General features: G+C 51.2%; 1 protein-coding gene across 1 annotated transcript in view; it reads right to left on the bottom strand.

The window, feature by feature from the left end:
• Nucleotides 1-20,673, bottom strand: part of LOC138246881 (vomeronasal type-2 receptor 1-like) — a 364,961-nt gene that overhangs the window by 13,099 nt on the left and 331,189 nt on the right. Inside the window, exon 4 of the mRNA XM_069201630.1 lies at nucleotides 332-455. Within this exon, the coding sequence (XP_069057731.1) occupies nucleotides 332-455 (124 nt within the window). The remainder of the gene's footprint in view (nucleotides 1-331; nucleotides 456-20,673) is intronic.

Here is a 20,673-nt window from a genome sequence, read left to right as displayed (position 1 = left end):
CAACGTGGGTTACAGGCATTCAGTCTTAGAAAGATTTGATGTTATTTTCAGCACCAGTGAATGGAATCTCACTGTACTGTGGGACTTCTTGAGCTTTAGAACCATTTTAGAAAGCTGAGCAATTTGTTCAGGGCTTCAAAGCATGACTTTCTTGTGCTGTCCATGATGGGATTCTGATAAAGCGTTAGATCAATTTTAATAACGAAAATTCTTCTGAGACCTATGGCTGTAGATGATCACAGGAAACTCCACACTTTACTTTCACAGAAAAAGTGGCCTAGGCACTGTTTTTTCAATCTCATGCCATATCGCAATGGTTTTCTCTTCTTACCTCTCTGTGTTGAAATCTGTCCTTCAGTGCATTGAATGCAGTCAAAGCAGCAATATGGCTGCCCTTGCCGTGGAACCTTCCTGTATCCAGGAGAGCAGCTCTCACTGCACACAGACCGAGGAACCTGAGGGGACAATGTTTTTTAAAAAAAAAGGTTTTCCAAAATTTCATATAACATGTTAACAAACCAAGGCTTTTAATGAAATAACATTGGGTCAATATGAAACCTGTCACTTGCACCAGTGCATGTGTGTGTGGGCACGCATGTTTGATGGTGTCAATATTTGTGTGTGTCTGTGTGTGGCTTCTTCTGTGTGGGTGTACTTGGGCCTACTGTTTTGTCTGAGCATGCAGTGATGGAACTTTCTTGCCATCTGGGCACTAACAGCTGATTCCAAGTCACTTGAAAAAGCTTTTTTAGTCTCTCCTCTCCGTTAATGATCCCTTCAAAAACAATTTGGTCTAGATTAATGAATATTGCGGCCCATATTTATGATAAGTTAGCAACTCCTAGCGTCATTTATTTTGATGAAAAGCGGCACTAACTTTACTTCATATTTATAGTTTGACGCTAGACCTGTCTAGTGTCAACATAACGGAGTTAGCACCCTTTTAGTAAGCGCCAACCCACCTTGCGTCTTCTTGCAAAAATGAGTTGAAAGGTAGGCATCCCCTTCCTAAAAATGATGCTAGCCCCCCAGCTCCATATTTACCTCCGGATGCTGAAACGGCGCGCACCTAAGAGGCGGACCTAAGGAATGGCACTAAGCCTGATTAGCATCAAAATTTAACACTTGGTCAGACCAGGCGTTAAAGTGCTGGTAGGCCCATTTCCATGGGGAAACACCATAGAATGGGCACATAGATGCCCACCCCAACCCTCAGCATCACCACCACCCACACCACAAGGACACAACTGGAGGAGGGAGCCCATCACAGGTAGGTGTATGTGTGGTGTGTCACTAGGGGCCCCTTACATGGGGCCGCCTGGCTGACACTATGTATGTTGGGGTTGTCCTGGGGACACTGGTCCCCTGTTGTGGGCATTGGGTTTGTGGTAATTACTCCTGTCCACATATAGACAGGAGTAATTTTTTGGCTGCTCGTGTGTCAAAAAGTGGCGGTAGGCTGACTAGCGGCAGACATTTTGCCGCTCATTAGCCTCTGTCGTTTTTGACCCACTAGTGCCATTTCCCCTAACGCCATCCATCACCTGATAGCATCTTTTTTTGATACGCTAACCTTTCTTTAGCACCATTGTGCGTCATTTCCTAAATATGGCTCACGGATGGTGTTAGGGAATGGCGTTAGCTCACGTAAAAAAAATTAAACACAACTGCGCTAGTGCAGTAGTTCAACATTTTTTCATAAACATGGACCTGTGTATTTTATTGAAAGTGGCTGCACCACACATAATCCTTAAATTAAGCAATAAAAAAAAAACACTATTTCAGTGTACAATTATATATCTATTGCATTAGAAACATGTACTACTATGGTTTTACACAGTCATTGTTTTATCAAGGGCAGGTGCATACAACAGAAAAACGTTTATGGAGTATGTTGATTGGCTAAACTGTAAACTGAGATGGCATGCTGGGTGATAAATGATGGATTGCGAATACCAGTGGTTGAGCTTAATTCAAGCATTCCATCCATCACTCTGTTTTTCATGCCCTGTGTCTGGATGTGTGGGTTGTTGAATGTTCGGTTTTCTGTTTGTCAGGCTGCGGTGGAGTGTCATCAGACAAGCTTTCTGTAGTATGTAATGTCAGTAATGGGGATACAATTGTGTCAATAGGGTTTTGTACTATCATGTAGATGTACTGTGTGATGTTTGACTCTGTAAGTAACTCACCTATCTGGACAGGACACAATTCCTGTACCTTGGTCTTCGTTTTCATACCGAGACTGGATTGGCATCAATGATGGATGCATCATGCTATCAACCCACGAGGTAATTTGAATATACAGTGAAGAATAGGACAACATTCCATCCAAAGTTAATGCTTTGGGAGTGCATTGTGTGTACACAAAGGGGAATGGTTGAGGATTCTTTTTGAGGATGGCCTCATTTAGTTTGGCAGAACATGAACCAACTTAAAATTGGCTGGGTTCATGCAAAAACTTTGGTTCTCCTGCTCTGTTTAAAATCAGGGGAAGCTGTACATTTTGTATCGGGGAAGCCTCAGGTGACTCCACTAACAGTAACTGTGAGAAAACAGGGCTGATTGCAGAGGCCCCATAACTTTTTGCCCCCATTTTCCACTTTTTGCTGGTGTTTTCCTGACTTTAAAGGTGCCCTGGGTACTGCTAACCAGTCCCAGGGCCTGTGCTCTGTGTAAAATGGATATGCAAATTAGGCTAATTATAATTGGCTAAGTTAACCTACCTATAAGTCCCTAGTATATGGTAGGGCATGTAGGTTTAGGGACCACAGCATAGGTGGTGCACACCTAGGTGCATTGCTGAGGTGCCCAGTGTCATTTTAAAAGCAAGCCTGCCTTGCTGGCTGCTTTTAAATTAAAGTTATATGCAAATTCGACTTTGGAATTAAAGGTACTTCCCAAGTCTTAAACTACCTTATTTTTACATATAAGTCACCCCTAAGGTGTGCCCTATGTGCCCCTAGGGCTGGGTGCCATGTAACTATAAGCAGGGACTTTATAAAAATAGATTTATAAGCCTGGTGAGGTAAAAACAGCCAAATTCGTTTTTCCCTCATTGAAGTAAATGGCCTTCATAGGCTAGAATGGGCAGACTTTATTTTAAATTTTAAAGTCTCCTTAAATGTTACATACCAAGAATTTGGTATCAAATTGATTGTTATAATAAATCCCACAACTTCCAGTTGTTGGATTTAATATAACTAGTTCAGGTAAAAAGTTTAGACTTTACCTAAAAAGTTGCCAATTTCAGCTCTGCATTGTTTTTGCTGCTGTGCTCTTATTGGCCAGCCTGCAGCAGCTTCTGCCAGGCTACCTTGATGAGGTGTGAAGTGGCCTGACTTCACACAAAGGAATGTGCTTGGGGGAGAGAATCTCCCCTCAGCAGATGGTGAGGCAGGAAGGGGGAGGGCTGCCAAACTGGTCTTCAAAGGCAGAGAAGGACATTTGCAGCACCCAGCAACACCCCCACATCCTGCAACCCCAGACAACTAGGTGCCCCCTTGATTAGATTAGGAGAGGGCAGGAGAGGGGTGTGTTTATGATTTTTAGCCACACCAGTGGGTGGGCTCAGCCAGATGTAACCTCCAAAAATCAGATTCATCCATGTTGGATTTTTAGAGACTGTTGCCTTCTGGGATGGATTTTTGCCACACTTCCCAGGAAGTGGTCATCACAGGGGGACGACCCTGTCCCTGATTGGAGAACCAGGGCCCCCCTGCTTTTCACCCAGGAGCAAGGATAAAACTGGCAGACCTGCACCCACGCCTCAGATCCCCTCCAGAATTCAACAAGAAAGGAACTAAAGAAGAAGAAGGACTGCCCTGCTGGACCCCTGGCCTGCACCTGGACCCTGCACTCAGAAGGACTGCACCAGCTGCACACTTGGGCTTCACCACAAGAAGGACTTTGCCTGGCTTCAACTGGTTCAAGGAGGGACTCCCTGTTTGCTACAGGTGAAAAATTGCTAAACCAGTGTCCCCTGCACCAACTCCTGAAGAAAGCGACCAGCTGACCACTGTCCAGTGGCCAAAAAGGAGTTTGCGCCAGGTGCATTCTGGGAGTTGAAGTCCGCACCCCCCAAGGACCATCACAGAACTTCTGGACCCTTGGGGTGAGCTGTGGACCCCAAAAGAACCTTAAAAGAACATCTGGGTGAAGCCCCAGAAGTTTGGAAAAGATTTGAGAATTTTTGGAAAAAAGCTCCAGAGAGGGACCGACCCTCCGCGGAAATTCTAGCCGGCTTGCCTCAACCGCGACCCGGCCTGACTTCGTGGTTCGTCCCGGTAAAGAAAAACTTCCAAAAAAGAGACTAAGGCCCTCATTCTGACCCTGGCGGTCGGTGATAAAGCGGCGGCCAACCCGCCAACAGGCCGGGGGTCCAAAATATGCAATTCTGACCCTGGCGGGAAGCGCCAACACAGCCCGCCGCATTAACACTCCGCCCGCCACGGCGGAACAAACAAACAGCGCGGCGGTCCCCGCCAACAGCCAGGCGGCAGACAATGTACCGCCCACCCTATCACGACCCACCAATCCGCCACCTTTTCCGGGGCGGGAGCACCGCCGATAAAAACACGGCGGAAACAGACTACGAACGGAAAAACGCTCACCTCCACATACTCCACGCGAGATTCTGGCAGTATGGAACCCGAGTTGCAGGTCATCCCCGCACTCCTATACCTGCTCCTGTACCAGGAGCACGCCCGGCGGCGCGGAAGACATCGGTGAGTACTGCACCTACGACACAGGGGAGGGAAAAGATTACCGGCACACACCCACCCACCCACACCCACTACAACACACACATCAATGCATTCCCACAGATCACTGTCACAACCCACAAACCCCCCCCCTCTGAAATAATGCAAAGACCAAAAGAAGAGATCTTAAACGGGCAGATATATTGAAAAATGGACAGCAGTAATCCCAATAAATAAATAAACTATGTACAAAATATATACAGCTACTAAATGTAGTCCAACCACTGTCCGTGGACCACAGGGGTCCTGAGCAAAGGGGCAAGGCCCAGTCCCACGACAAGAACTCCACGGAGAGAACACTGCAGGGGCATCAGAAAGAAAAAAGGACAGGCACCTCAGGGGGAAGGGAAGGGGGGGCACCTCAGCCACTTGAGTACACGACGCCAGATCCACGAGGGGACTCCATGACCACTGGCCCATCCTGGGGAGAGCAAAGCCACAGTCCATACAGTCCATACAGTGGGTGGCCTGGCCACTGGGCCATTCTGGGGAGAGCAAAGCCACAGTCCAAACAGTCCATACAGTGGGTGGCCTGCCCACTGGGCCATCCTGGGGAGAGCAAAGCCACAGTCCAAACAGTCCATACAGTGGGTGGCCTGCCCACTGGGCCATCCTGGGGAGAGCAAAGCCACAGTCCAAACAGTCCATACAGTGAGTGGCCTGCCCACTGGGCCATCCTGGGGAGTGCAAAGCCACAGTCCATACAGTCCATACAGTGGGTGGCCTGGCCACTGGGCCATCCTGGGGAGAGCAAAGCCACAGTCCAAACAGTCCATACAGTGGGTGGCCTGCCCACTGGGCCATCCTGGGGAAAGCAAAGCCACAGTCCAAACAGTCCATACAGTGGGTGGCCTGCCCACTGGGCCATCCTGGGGAGAGCAAAGCCACAGTCCAAACAGTCCATACAGTGGGTGGCCTGCCCACTGGGCCATCCTGGGGAGTGCAAAGCCACAGTCCAAACAGTCCATAACAGACTCCACTGCCACTGGAGGAGGCATGTTGGCCAGAGGACATCCTGCAGCCCTGCCCGAGACAGATCCTGCCCTGCCACGTCTGCCAAAGGGCCAGCGGTTCCTGCCTGGAAGGGCCCAGTTAAGCGGTTCTTGCCTTGAAGGGCCCAGTTCAGCGGTTCTTGAGACGGCGGTCCCCAGCGGAGCGGTGCTGGAGACGGCGGGGCCCAGTTCAGCGGTTCTTGCCTTGAAAGGCCCAGTTCAGCGGTTCCTGCCTTGAAGGGCCCAGTTCAGCGGTTCTTGAGACGGCGGTCCCCAGCGGAGCGGTGCTGGAGACGACGGGGCCCAGTTCAGCGGTTCTTGCCTTGAAGGGCCCAGTTCAGCGGTTCTTGCCTTGAAGGGCACAGTTCAGCGGTTCTTGCCTTGAAGGGCCCAGTTCAGCGGTTCTTGAGACGGCGGTCCCCAGCGGAGCGGTGCTGGAGACGGCGGGGCCCAGTTCAGCGGTTCTTGCCTTGAAGGGCCCAGTTCAGCGGTTCTTGCCTTGAAGGGCCCAGTTCAGCGGTTCTTGAGACGGCGGTCCCCAGCGGAGCGGTGCTGGAGACGGCGGGGCCCAGTTCAGCGGTTCTTGCCTTGAAGGGCCCAGTTCAGCGGTTCTTGCCTTGAAGGGCCCAGTTCAGCGGTTCTTGAGACGGCGGTCCCCAGTGAGCGGTGCTGGAGACGGCGGGGCCCAGTTCAGCGGTTCTTGCCTTGAAGGGCCCAGTTCAGCGGTTCTTGCCTTGAAGGGCCCAGTTCTGCGGTTCTTGCCTTGAAGGGCCCAGTTCAGCGGTTCTTGAGACGGCGGTCCCCAGCGGAGCGGTGCTGGAGACGGCGGGGCCCAGTTCAGCGGTTCTTGCCTTGAAGGGCCCAGTTCAGCGGTTCTTGCCTTGAAGGGCCCAGTTCAGCGGTTCTTGCCTTGAAGGGCCCAGTTCAGCGGTTCTTGAGACGGCGGTCCCCAGCGGAGCGGTGCTGGAGACGGCGGGGCCCAGTTCAGCGGTTCTTGCCTTGAAGGGCCCAGTTCAGCGGTTCTTGAGACGGCGGTCCCCAGCGGAGCGGTGCTGGAGACGGCGGACATTCTATGGCCAACTGCTCATTGCCTGGTGGTGCCCTCCTGGGCAGCGGGGATGGTGCTCCTTCAATGCCCACCTGGGCTGTGGGTGGTGGGGCCCTCCTGGCCAGCTGGGCTGGGTCCTCCCCGGGCAGCGGCTATGGGGGTGGTGGGCTCTCCCGGGGCAGCTGTGCCGGTTCCTCCCGGGGCAGCGGCTATGGGGGTTGCGGGCTCCTCCTGGGCAGCTGTGACGGGTCCTCCATGGGCAGCAGGCCTGCTGCCTGACTTCTCCGCCTTGCTGCCCTTGCCCTCCTTAGTCGGGAGTCTGTGGCCCTTTCCTCCCTTTGGAGCTGTGGCTGTTGACGGTGGCTGGCTAGTGTCCTGGGGGGATATCGAATCCGGGCTCCGGCGGCGGCCCTTCCGCCTTCTGCTCCTCTTCCCAGGGGGTGGGCTGGCTGTCCCCTTGCTGCTGGGCGAAGATCCAGACCTGCGGGCTGGTGGGCTCCAATACCCCTGCACCCTTGTCAAGGGGGCTGCAGGGCTGGTGGTGGCTGAGGTGCTCTTTTTACCCCGACGAGAAGGAGGGGGGGGGCTCAGGGTCAGGAAAGAAGGTAGCAGTAGAGAGATAGATTTTCTTGGGACAATGGATAGTGGTAGGTACAGTGGGTATGGGAGTGGAGGGAGAGGATGTGGTTGTAGGCGAGACAAGTTTGCTGTCTTTGGGTGCAGGTGCAGGAGCGGGAGGCTGTCGTGAGGTGGATGGCTGTTGGGTGGGTGGGTGGCTGCGTTTGTGTGGTGTGGAAGAGGGGGTGACAGACACAGTGGGAGAGGACACAGGGGACGTGTAAATGGCAGTGGGGGTGGTGACTGCACGTGTGCGGACTGTACTGGAGGGTGTGCTGGTGATGGAAACACTGGCTGATGGTGAGGTGAATGAAGGTGTGAGTGTAGACGTCACAGGGAGGGAGGAGGGAGACGAGGAGGTGGGGGTCACAGAGGTGGTAGTGACTGTTGGCATGTCTGCATCGGAATGTTGCTTGTGTGAATGTCTGCGTGATCTGTGGTGCTTATGTTTGGATGAGCTGCTCTTGGGTGTTGAGGTGTGTGCAGGCTGGTCTGATGGTGTGGGTGGGACAGGCAGAGGAACAGGAGACTGGGAGGAGGGAGTTAGTAGAGGGAGGCAGGAGACAGGGACAATGGCTGCCGTCAGTGCTGAGGCCAGAGCCTGGAACGATCGCTGATGGGCAGCCTGACCCGAATGAATGCCCTCCAGGTACGCATTGCTGCGATGAACCTCCCTCTCCACCCCCTGGATGGCATTCAAAAGGGTAGTCTGCCCAACAATGAGCGTTCGGAGGAGGTCAATGACCTCCTCACTGAGGGCAGCGGGGGTAACAGGGGCAGGGCCTGAGGTGCCTGGGGCGAAGGAGATGCCTGGCTTCCTGGCAGAGCGGGCACGGGGCGAACGCTTAGGGGCTGCTGGGAGGGCGGAGATGGTGCGCTGGGTGGCGGCTGTACCTGTAATGGCGGGGGGCACGGATGGTGCCACCCCCGCAAGGGAGCTCCCTTCCGAGGACGTGTCCGTGTCGCTGCAGGGTCCAGTCGTCCCCGTTGTGGAGCTCCCCTCGCCCTCTGTCTCACTGGTCCAGTCAGACTCTGTGGCATGGCCCTCCTGGGCCATGTGAGATGCAGCTCCCTCCTGCCCCGATGCCACTTCTCCTCCGCCTGATGATGCTGATGCACACAAGCACAGAAAGACAAACAAAAAGGGGGGGGAGAGAGAAATAAAGAGATTTTGAGTACATGGATCACCGGTACAGTTAGCGGACATGACAGACACAGATGCCCCCTGCACTAAGTTGCGCAATTGGGGTCCGCTACGCATTCCGTGGAACATGCCCTACACGCCTAGAGTTGACAACTGCACCCATGGATGACACGGCCCAGGGATGGCTGTACTGACACACTACTGAGGGTGGTGGCTGGGGACACAGGGGCTTACGGGGGTGCCCAGCCTACAGATATCGCCCTGGCCTAGGGGGACCCCCAGCCCTCCTCCCCCACCCAGACACCTCCACTGCGCGACAACAGAGTAGATAATGCTTGTACTCACCCCCTTGTGTCTGCTGTGCTGCCCTCACGCGCCCATCCAAATCAGGGTAGGCCACCGCCAGGATCCGGAACATCAGGGGGGTCAGTTGACGGCAGGCACCCCGCCTACGTTGGGAGGCCATCCCCAGCAGAGACTCGAAGTCTTCTTGGTCCCGCGGCGGATGTCCTCCCACCTCTTGCGGCAGTGGGTGCCCCGTCGATGGTGGACCCCCAGGGTCCGGACTTCCTTGGCGATGGCACGCCAAATCCCGATCTTCTCATGGGCGCGGACCTATGTGACACGTACAGGGAGGGAGAAATACCACGTTCAAGTTTGTCTGCATTTTCGTTGCCAGTGGCCCAACGCCCCCCATCCCCGCCAGGCCCCCCGCCAGGCCCAACATGCCCCCCATCCCCGCCAGGCCCCCCTCCAGGCCCCCCGCCAGGCCCAACATGCCCCTCATCCCCGCCAGGCCCCCCGCCAGGCCCAACATGCCCCCCATCCCCGCCAGGCCCCCCGCCAGACCCCCGCCAGGACCAACATGCCCCCCATCCCCGCCAGGCCCCCCTCCAGGCCCCCCGCCAGGCCCAACATGCCCCCCATCCCCGCCAGGCCCCCCTCCAGGCCCCCAAGCCAGCCAGTGGCCCCAAATCCATATTGAATTAAACTCACTTGTTGGTCTGGAGGACCGTAGAGTAGCGCATACTGGGGGAGGACCCCATCCACAAGTTTCTCCAACTCCTCTCCAGTGAAGGCAGGGGCCCTTTCCCCAGTCGCAGCAGCCATTGTCCCTTCCAGACCGAGGTCACAACAACACTTGCAGTATAGGTCCTCTCCTGTGAAAGTTCAAGTCGCAAGTGGATAAGTAGATAGAAAATTGCGGTCACGTCCGCGGCGGTGCGTACCGCGGCGGTGCGTACCGCCACCGCCGGCGCCCTTCGCCATTGGCTCCTGAAACCCATAGGCTTCAATGTTAACCAATGCGGCTTCGCGCTGCGGTCTTCGACCGCCGACCGCCGCGGTGTGCCACGCCAGCACATTGGCCTCACATCCCATTGTCACACTTCACAGGTCAGGCAGCCGCCATTTCGAGGGTCCACATGGCTCAATTTCAACTGCGTCACACAGGCCTAGGCCTTGCATAGCCACTCAGACACGCCATTCACTGCATAGAGAATCGTTTACTGTGCAAGCTGTGAGTACGTACCTGTGGGTTGCTTGACTGTGTGCTCCATGTTGTCCTTCCTAGGCACCGTCCGCTGGGTTTGGCGAGGAGACGGATGAATCCTCGCGTGTACCGACCGCTGGTGGACCTGTCGACAATGGAAGAACGCCACATTATCCTGACCTACCGGCTTGACCGTGCCACTATACATGAACTGTGTGCCCAGCTGGAGCCCGACCTGATGTCCCCCATCCGCCAACCGACAGGGATCCCCCCTCTGGTGCAGGTCCTGTCAGTACTCCATTTCTTGGCAAGTGGGTCATTTCAGACAACAGTGGGAATTGCTTCTGGGATGTCTCAGCCCATGTTTTCGAAGGTGTTATCCAGAGTGTTGTCTGCCCTGATGAAATACGTGAGGACCTACATCATTTTCCCTGAGGTGGGCGAATTGGCTACAGTGAAGGGTGATTTCTACGCCCTTGGACATATTCCCAACGTCATTGGTGCCATTGATGGGACCCATGTGGCTTTGGTTCCCCCAAGAGACAGGGAGCAGGTGTACAGGAACAGAAAAAGTTACCATTCCATGAACATCCAGGTGGTGTGTTTGGCTGACCAGTACATCTCGCATGTAAATGCCAAATTCCCAGGGCCAGTGCATGACGCCTACATCCTGAGGAATAGCAGCATCCCTTACGTGATGGAACAGCTAGAGAGACACCGTGTATGGCTATTGGGGGACTCTGGGTACCCCAACCTGTCGTGGCTACTGACCCCAGTAAGGAATCCCCGGACCAGGGCAGAGGAACGGTACAATGAGGCCCATGGGCGTACTAGGAGGGTGATCGAACGCACCTTTGGCCTCCTAAAGGCCAGGTTTAGGTGCCTGCATACGACAGGTGGATCCCTAATGTACTCACCTAAGAAGGTGTGTCACATCATCGTGGCCTGCTGCATGCTTCACAACCTGGCTTTGCGCCGCCAGGTGCCTTTCCTGCAGGAGGATGGTCGAGACGGTGGTGTTGTGGCAGCTGTGGAACCTGTGGAGAGTGACGAGGAGGAAGACGACGGGGCTGAAACAGACAACAGGGACAGAATCATTGAACAGTACTTCCAATAGGACACAGGTAACAATTCAAACATAATTTAGTAAATGTGAACTACTCTCCTGCATCTCTGCTGCCTGTCTATTTGCCCCAGTGTATGATGACTGAGTTGTGGCTTTTCCCTCCCTATTTCAGATCTGGGGTCCCCACTACGAGTCCTGTGCTTCGTTTCCCCATGGACTACAGCTTTGTGGCAGCTGTTTGTTGACTTCACTATGTACAAGGACATATTTGCACTGTCATGTCAATTACAATATTTTGAAATCACAGCCAGACTCCAGATAGTTTTGTGCAAAATAGGTGTTTATTTCAGTGCTCAAAATGGGATGGGTGGTTTCAAGTGGGTGGGGGCTATGGTGAAGGAATGTCCATGGCAGAGTCCAGAGTAACAGTCACACAGGTGCATTGTCCAGAGGCCTGTGGAGAGATGGAGCATGGGCAGTTCAAGGATGGACAGGGTGACAATGTGGGACAGTGGGATGACATCAGGTGGTATCCTTTGCTGGTGGGGGTCTTGACATCCTACTCTGTCTTCTTGCGAGATCTCAGGGCCCTCTTGCGGGGTGGTTCTTCTCCTGAAGGAGGTGGGGGTCTGGTGGGCTGCTGTTGTGCGGGGGCCTCCTGTCCACTAGCGCCGGCGGAGGTGGTTGGCTGTTCTTGGTCCAGGCTAGTGGCAGGGGCCCTTTGTTGTTGTTGAGTGTCCGTCCTGGTGTTGATGAGGTCCTGCAGCAGCCCTACCATGGTAACCAGGGTGGAGGTGAGGGCTCTGATGTCCTCCCTGTACCCCCGATAGTGTTCCTCCTGCAGTACCTGGATCTCCTGGAACCGGGCCAGTACCGTCGCCATCGTCTCCTGGGAGCGGTTGTATGCTCCCATGATGGTGGTGAGGGCCTCGTGGAGAGTGGGTTCCCTGGGCCCGTCCCCCCCCTGTCGCACAGCTGCCCTCCGAGTTGCCCTGTTTCCCTGGGCCTCTGCCCCCTGGCCGGTGTGCCCACTACCACTGCCCCCAGGTCCCTGTTGCTGTTGGGGTGGTGGGTTATCCTGGGTGCCCTGTAGTGGTAGACACACCGCAGATTGACGCGCCCTGGAGACAGAGGCATGGGCCCGCTGGGTGGGAGCTGTGCTGGTGTTCCCAGAGGGGTTTGGGTCTGTAGTGGCCTGTGCCTGTGTGAGGGGAACCGACTGTCCAGAGGTCCCCGATGGTCCGGGCTGGTCATCAGTGTCCAGGTCGACAGAGCTGCTGTCATCGCTGACGGCCTCTTGGGTGGGGGGTGTGGAGAATTCTGGGCCCTCCGTGGCGGTGTGTTGACGGTCGGGTCCTGCAGGGGTATAGAGGTATGGTTATAGTTTCAATGTGTGGCATATGGGTGTATCTGTGGGTTCCCGTGTCCCCAAGTGCTGGCATTCGTGTGTGGGGGCTTTGGTGAGGGTGGCTTGTGGGAGGGATGTGTATATGCATTGGGCATGCTTTGGTGATGGGTGTCCATGCTTAGTGGACGCATGCAGGCCTAGGTTTTGGGATGTGTGGGTTGTGATGGTGAGACATTGGCAGGGAATAGGTGTGCTGGGGGTGGGGGTGAGGATGGTGGTGGGGGTGAGGATGGTGGTGGGGGTGAGGGTGGGGGTGAGGATGGGGGTGGGGGTGAGGGTGGGGTTCGAGGATGGGGGTGAGGGTTGGTGTATGATTTGGCATGCAGGTGGGGGGGAAGCAGTAGTGAAGCTTCAACTTACCAGTATCCATTCCTCCGCCGACTCCTGCGAGGCCGTCAGGATGCAGGATGTTCAAGACTTCCTCCTCCCATGTTGTAAATTGTGGGGGTTGAGGTGGGGGTCCTCCGCCAGTTTTCTGCACGGCGATGTTGTGCCTGGATACCATGGAACGCACCTTCCCCCGTAGGTCGTTCCATCGCTTCCTGATGTCTTCCCGATTTCTGGGGTGCTGTCCCACAGCGTTGACCCTGTCGACAATCCTCTGCCATAGCTCCGTCCTCCGGGCAATGCTGGTGTATTGGACCTGTGTGCCGAAGAGCTGGGGCTCTACCCGAACGATTTCCTCCACCATGACCCTGAGTTCTTCGTCTGAGAAGCGGGGGTGTCTTTGGGGTGCCATGGAGTGGTGTGTATGATGTGTGGGGTGGAGTATGTGTAGTTAAGTGTGTTGAGTGTGGTGGTGTGTGTTGTTTTGTGTGTGGATATTGTGTGGGTGATGGTGTAGTGTGCCTCTGTGTGATGGTATTCTGTGATCGCTGATGTGTCTCTCAGTGCTTCTTTCTGAATTTTTGGTCGTAGGGGTTTGTGGGTGATGTGGGTGTGTGTTTTATATTGTATTGTGTGTGTGGGAGTGCTGTGTGTATGTGTATCAGGTGTGTGGAATTCAAATCGGCCAATGTGGCTGAGTTTTGTTCGTTTGTGTGTATTCTGACCGCGGCGGTGTGTACTGCCAATGGAAAACCGCGTTTGAAAGACCGCCGCGTGGATTCGTGGGTCGTAATGGCATGGGCGTATTTCTGTTGGCGTGACGGTGGAGGTTTGGTCACCTCCACTTTTCCGCCGACCGCTGGTCTGGCGGTCTGTTGTGGCTGTCGGATTTTCGGAGGTTTGGCTGCTGCGGGTCAGAATGACCGTGGCGGGTTACCGCGACCGCGGCGGAATTATGGAGGATTTCTGACCGGCGGTAGGCGCCTTTTACCGCCGAGGTCAGAATGACCACCTAAGTCCGAACGTAAAAAGTTGACCGGGACCTCCCAGCCATCGTATCCGAGAAGGGCTCCATGGACGTCGGATCAAGATCCAGGTTTACCCCGGTCGAAGGATTTTCATCTCGAAAAAACGACTAAGTCCGAAGGTAAAAGTCTCCACCGAGGAAACCCACATCGCGTAACCGGACAAGGGCTCCAGGAGGTCGGATTCAACTGGCAGGTTCGTCCCGGTGAAGAAAAACTTCAAAATAAAGACTAAGTCAGAAGGTAACTTTTTGACCGAGGCCTCCCGCGACCTGTAGCCGAGCAGGGCTCCATCGCGGTTGGCCTGAAAGTTTGACTTTGCCCCGGTCCTGGTGCAACCAGATGACCCGATTGGCGCTTTTTGTTTCTAAGCTCTAGAAAAGTAATAATTCTTTACAAATTCATATCTCCGGTTCCCCTGAACCGATTTTAATCGTTTTTGTGTCATTTTAAAGATAAAAATATAAACTATTTTTATAAATTGGTTTTGGATTTTTAAACTGTTTCCTGTGTTTTATTTAATTACTGTTTTGTGATATTTGAATGCTTTACACTTTGTCTCCTAAGTTAAGCCTTGACTCTCGTTGCCAAGCTACCAAGGGTTGAGCTGGGATTAATTTACTGAGACCTAACTGTACCTATGTGGAGGTTAGTGGCTTGTTGATAGGTGTAGGTACCTACCTGCCCTACCAATAACCCATTTTCCAACAGTAACCTTCAACTTGATGGCCTATCCACCACAGAACTGTCAGGCAAGAGATGGCCATCTCTTACCTAGTTTGGATGGAACAGCCATAACTACATTTCTCCGTGGGGATCGTCATGTGAGGCATGGTGGCTCTTAACTACTAAATCAATTACTGGCCACCATGCGCGGAGAGAAAACTTCCTGCACATAAGAGCCTTTGTTTTTTTGCTTTTGACTGACAAACATTGTTTATATTACCTGCACCTGGTAATATCCTTTTCCTAGCCTTGAGTGACTACCTTTCATTGGATTGAGAAACAGTCTGCTCACGCTTCCCGTTCCTAGTGCAACAGGGTGAAAGTGGAACCCAACTGCTTACCCACATGCCAGCAGACGTTTACTGTACTTACAAGCTGGTTTGATACCCATTGTAGAGCCCCACACCATGCAGATTTATTATCTCAGCCCTGGCCAGTTCCGGCTCATATTTGCGGTAGTTGACCACAAGGGACCTTCCAAGACTAAAACTGAGAATTGGTAGGTAGGCCTGACGTCCCTGAAGGTGAATTCTCCTATTGCCCATTTTGCTGTCACAATTTGTGGTTGGCTGTCAAATCACCCGACCATGAATAATTCTACACAGAAAAAATGGGCAAGATTGCCACTAAGAAGCCCAAACTTCAGAATGAGCCTTGCCAAGACTCGAAATGATCATGAGGAACAAGACTACAGCATGAAATCTTTGCTGCGAGTGATGGAGGGAAGCCTCCTGTCCATAGAGTCAAACATTGACTCTATCACCCTCGGAATGGATCCCATTTTGAATAAGCATAGAAAAGCTTGAGAGTCGATTGGGAGCAGTGGAGAAGCGAGTATCCAATGAAGAAGACACTCTCCACACAAAATCAGAGTCCTTCCTCAACACAGGAAAAGCCCTCAAGATAATTGACCCAAAAAACAACAACCTGCAGGCTAGAGTGCGGCTCAACAACATCCTTATTCAGGGCTTACCAGAGTCGACTAACACAATAGACTTGAGAAATGTGTGGTGACCATGCTCCTGTCTTTGTGTGGCTTGGATGCCTTTTCAAAGCTACTGATGGTGGAAAAGACTCATCAGACTCTTGCACCAAAGCCGCCTCCTGGTACCCCAGCATGCTGCACCATTACTAGACTAATGAACTTTTGTGATAGAAACACTGATTTAAGTCCTGGTGATGAGAAATGCTTCCTGTCATTTGAAGGTTGTCGAATTTTCCTTATCCCCGATTTCAAAATAGTATTTGAAGAGGCAAGAAGGCAATTTGTCTTTAGCAAGACACAGCTTCTCAAAAATAGGCATCCAATAAGCCATGCCATACCTAGCTCGCATGTAGATCTCACATCATTGGCTGGTGCAGGTTTTTCTTACTCTGGAGCATGCATCAGAATTTCTCCAGAACTGGGACAAGAAGAGGTCCCTATAATGTGATGGGCTCTGGCACATACTTGCCTTCTCTGACTCTCAGCAACATGGGCTAATCACTCTAAAAATACCTCTTCTTTTGGTAGGTCGAGTGAGACAATAATCATTTTGTACGTGTCACATGCTCATTCTAGGGCTTGCTACTGTTTATGGTATCCCCATCTGCATTCACCTCTCGCGTCCTCTGCATGTAATGTGCACTGTGGTATATTGGATCCCATTCAAAGCGCTCAAGTAGGGAGACAACTTTGTCAAAAGTGTTTCACATAGTGATGTAAGATCATTCGTTCTCCTAGAACCCTGCTACTTTATGTGGGAGGGTGGATTGGAGGATTCTCCGAGGCTTACTCTCCTAGTTAGGTTTGTTGGCTACAGTTCTACAGATGGGCTCTTTATGCTGTACGTCTAGTTACTGTAGGTTGGGATAAATGTTCTGGTGGTATTGGGCTGCTATAAAAAAAGAGTGGGTAGATGGTGCATTTTTAAGTAAATTTGAGAAAGCAAGAGGGTTAATAAGGCAATTGTGAAAGTGTAGATAAGACATAAATAAAGAGATTTCATACACCCTGTGCCCATGGCTCCTCACATCCAATCAATGCTCCATGCGGCACCTCTCTGTCTTACACTATTATATGGATCTCAGCTGACTCTGCTACTAAATGTGATAAAACCCACAGGCCACACTGAATTAATAAAAAGGGTGCCTGGTTTGTGTTTCAACTTTGATTGGGACTTTGCATGCTTGGGGGCGCAACGTACTGTTAAACAGAGGAATCAAAAAGTAAACCTAACTAGGGGATGCCACATCTTAAATCATCTCCTCCTAATAACCCCGAAGAGTCCCTCATGTGTTTGCTTTGCCTGCCACCAGTATGTTATGTATTGTGAGTCTGAAATCGAAACCCCAACCCATTCAGAGCTGAACTGAAACCACCCATGGCAGAATGCTGCGACTGTCGTGGGAACGAGATGATGAGAATAACATTGCATTTATTTGAAAATTTTGCACAGTTGTTTGCTTTCTTCACATTAATGGGGGCATGAGAGCCAAAATATCAGTGGTGAAAGCCCCAGTGCTCCAAGGAAGGAACTGCCTCGGTTCACTTGCTCCAGCACACTGGGGACAAGGACAGTGTTCCTCAGAAACAATTTACCCCACGCTGGGCACGGTAGTTTGGCTGCACCTCGTACCTCACTGAACTCACCATCACAACTTGTACTGTACCTCTTCAAACTGGCAAGTGGTCTAAGCGAGGGTGGGCCCATGTGTGGCTGCCAATCCCACCATTTACCCTGCCTGGAGTGAGAGTGTCCACCACTGCCTTTCAGACTGGCTCTACAGATGTGGGATGTGGAAAAATACTCAATATACTGGTAGACGGCAAGGCACCATGGGAGTGAGTGTACCACACAGCTACACCGTGCTCAATTGCACAGTATCTCCAGCATCCCGCTGAAAGAAAATGGGAGCAATTTAATGGGAGAGGCTGTGTAGGATGAGAAGTGAGTCATGTGCCCGTGCGGCATGCAAAACAGAAGATAATCACTCTGCACACTGGCACAGCAGGGGAGGGGCCCGATAAACCCTGATTGGTAGCAGGCAGCTTCAACAGAACAGGCATCAGTGGGTACTCCACCTGGAATCTGTGTAGTGTCTTTTAAGTTTTATGACAAAAACTTTCCGGCTCCAAACGGACTCCATAGCTATGTGACGTAATCGCTAGAATAAAATGTTATGAAGGCTTCATTAGAATGTTGGAGTTCACAGGTACACACAGAAGAATGAAGATGTGTGAATTACAGGTATGTGTATGCTGTAGTCATTGGTGGGTACCCAGGCTGGGGAGGATGCTGCAACTTGCGACGAGATAGGGGATAAGTAACCCAAAGAAAGGCAGTGCTCTCCCAAACAGTTTGTTATGACCCAAGCACACTGCTCATGCAAGCCACTCAAGCCTTCCTTGAAGTGCTGAGTCAACAGTTGGCATATGTGGACTTAAAGTGCAACTCCAGATGGTGAGAAGCATTTGAAGATAAAGAAACCTGCACTTATCAAACACTGTAAGTTCAATCAATTTTATGATGAAGAAGCTATTCATCTTAGAGTTATTGATGAACGCTTGTTAGATTCATTCAGAAGATGAATGCTGAGAGAAACTATTAGGGACATATTTACAAGCACCTAGCACCACCAGAACATCACTTTTTTGATACGCCCGTGGCGCAGTGTGCCAGCTTATATTTACAAGGCCATGCAAAGCCACCTTACATGGCTTTTCACAGCCTTGTAATATATGGCCCCCTTTCATGCAGTACTCTGAGTGAAAGGGGCCTTCCATGGGAGGTGTGCAACACCCATGGAATCTGACGCACTCCCAGATTTACAAGGCTGGGAATGCGTCAGATTCCTGCATCATTGCAGGGGTGGCATAAAAGCGGAGCAACAAGGAGAAATATATTTATTTCTCCTCATGTTTTCCTCTTTCTATAAACACCATCAATGATTGTTTATTTGCAGGAAGGTGTCCACCATGGTGCAAGGGTGCCTGCATTGGCACTAGGCTGCCAATTGTGCGCCAGCACTAAGGAAAGTACAGGGATGCATTGTATTGCTGTAACTATGACACATCCCTGCAGTTTTCTAATGGGACAGTTGTCTTGCAGCGCTGGGCTGCGTCATTATTTTGTAAATATGCCCCTCAGTCTGGAGTGAGTGTTAGTGGCTGCCAGATCTGAGGAGCATGCTGAAAGACAAGGTGCTGACAAGGAGGCCTGAAGTGCCCAGAGTGAATCAGTCATGAGTATGAAAAGTAAGCCAGAACAAAAGACTGAAGACCACAATTTGATATCTACACATGAAAGAAAGTTTTGTTTTTGATGTGGATTTTCGTTTCCACACGAAGGTAAATGTCTCACCATTGGACAGCTATGTAAAGGCTGTGGGAAAGAGAACCATTTTGTGACAGTATGTAAAGTGAAGAAAAAAGTAAGTGGCTCACTGTGCGAAGACAAAATGCCCTCAAGAAAGTTCCAGAGTCAATGATCAATGCATTCCCACAAGGTCAAGCAATTACATCAGTTGGGGCAAATTGATAATAAATAAAGTCAAATGTCATCTAAATCATCATCAAACCATTCTTCCATCTCAATATCAAGTGAAAGTGAAAAAAGTGACTGTGCCATGTTGATGTTTACCTCAGAGAAACATGCTTATGTTGGCCTGGTTGTATTTGAAATGAAATGTCAGTCAAAGAAAAGTCGCCATGCCAAAGCAGCTAAATCTTACAAACACTGTCCAAAGATTACATAAAAAATAAATAGTTGTTTAATACCTTTCATTATCGAAAGTGATGCATCGACAAACACAATGCCTGAGAAAAATACAATGAACTATCTCTATTACAGCGGCTTGTGCCATCAAACCAAAGTGTACACATAGGCTCCATTGACGTCCATAGCAGTTTAGGTTCATTTGTAGTGACAGTGAAACATAAGAAAATGAAGGTACATGCATCGATCTGGGAAACACCCGGAAGAACGAGTCCGGAACCACGAGGTTGTGAAAAACGAAAGCAAAACAACGCTGTAGTTTTCCACGACTCTCTGGTTTTGGAACCATAACCACGCATGTCTGAACAATGTACATGGGTGGTTAAGGTACAGATGGGAGTCAGAGTGGACGCGGTGAAGGAGGAGGTAAGTTGGGCTGGGACTGGGGCTGTTTTGGGGGGGCACTGGGGGTGATTAGGGTTTGGGGGGCAGGGTTTAGGTTTTAGGGGCGGGTGGGGACTCAGGGTATTTTTAGTTTTTGGGGTGGGGTGGGGGATTGGGGGTGATTAGGGTTTGGGGGAAGGGGTGCTGGATTTAGGTTTAAGGGGTGGGGTGGGGGGCTGGGGTGGAAGCATGCTGGGGCATGCATGCTGATCAGTAATGCCTTTACCAGGAATGCGTTTATAACGGTAAAATCGTTGTAAACGCATTCGTGGTAAAGGCATTAGTGTTTAGAACAGGTCGTGGTTTAGGCACCCGTGGTTCCGACATATAACCATCGGTCTATGTGCTTCAAGGTACAGCGTTGAGTGCTTGTTTTCTCAGCTTCAATACCGCTGCTGATATGGAACTGATCTCTGTGAATTATAATGTCAATGCTCATCGTGAAATAGTTAGTCAGTTCCCTTAATTGTTTCATGGTTTAGAAAAGCTTAAGACTATGAATGAAAAACTGCATATTAATGATCATGTCTACCCAGTTGCTCAGAGACAAATTGCTTTTCATTTACAATAAGCTGTTGAAAAAGAACTTGAATCATTACTTAAGCATGACATTTTTTTGGTGTTCCACTGGTCCAACACCAAGGGTTTCTCCCATAGTAGTAGTGCCCAAAAAAGACTGTGAAGGAGCTGTATGCATTTGTGTTGACATGGGTCAGGCAAACAAGGCAATTTAATGAGAACGACATCCAGGTCCACACATTGCTAACATAATAATGCAATTGAATAGTGCAAAGGTATTTTCTCGTCTTGATTTAAATAAAGGTTATAATCAGTTGGATCTCGAAGAAAGCATGTTGGTTTGTTTTGATGCAAAAGACTTTGGCCCTCATTTGGAGATTGGCGGTAAAAAACACCTATCGCCGGTG

This window comes from Pleurodeles waltl, chromosome 7 (assembly GCF_031143425.1).
Source record: "Pleurodeles waltl isolate 20211129_DDA chromosome 7, aPleWal1.hap1.20221129, whole genome shotgun sequence".
NCBI lineage: Eukaryota > Metazoa > Chordata > Amphibia > Caudata > Salamandridae > Pleurodeles > Pleurodeles waltl.
Note: the sequence above shows the minus strand (reverse complement) of the source record. Positions and strands in the feature narration are given on the sequence as shown.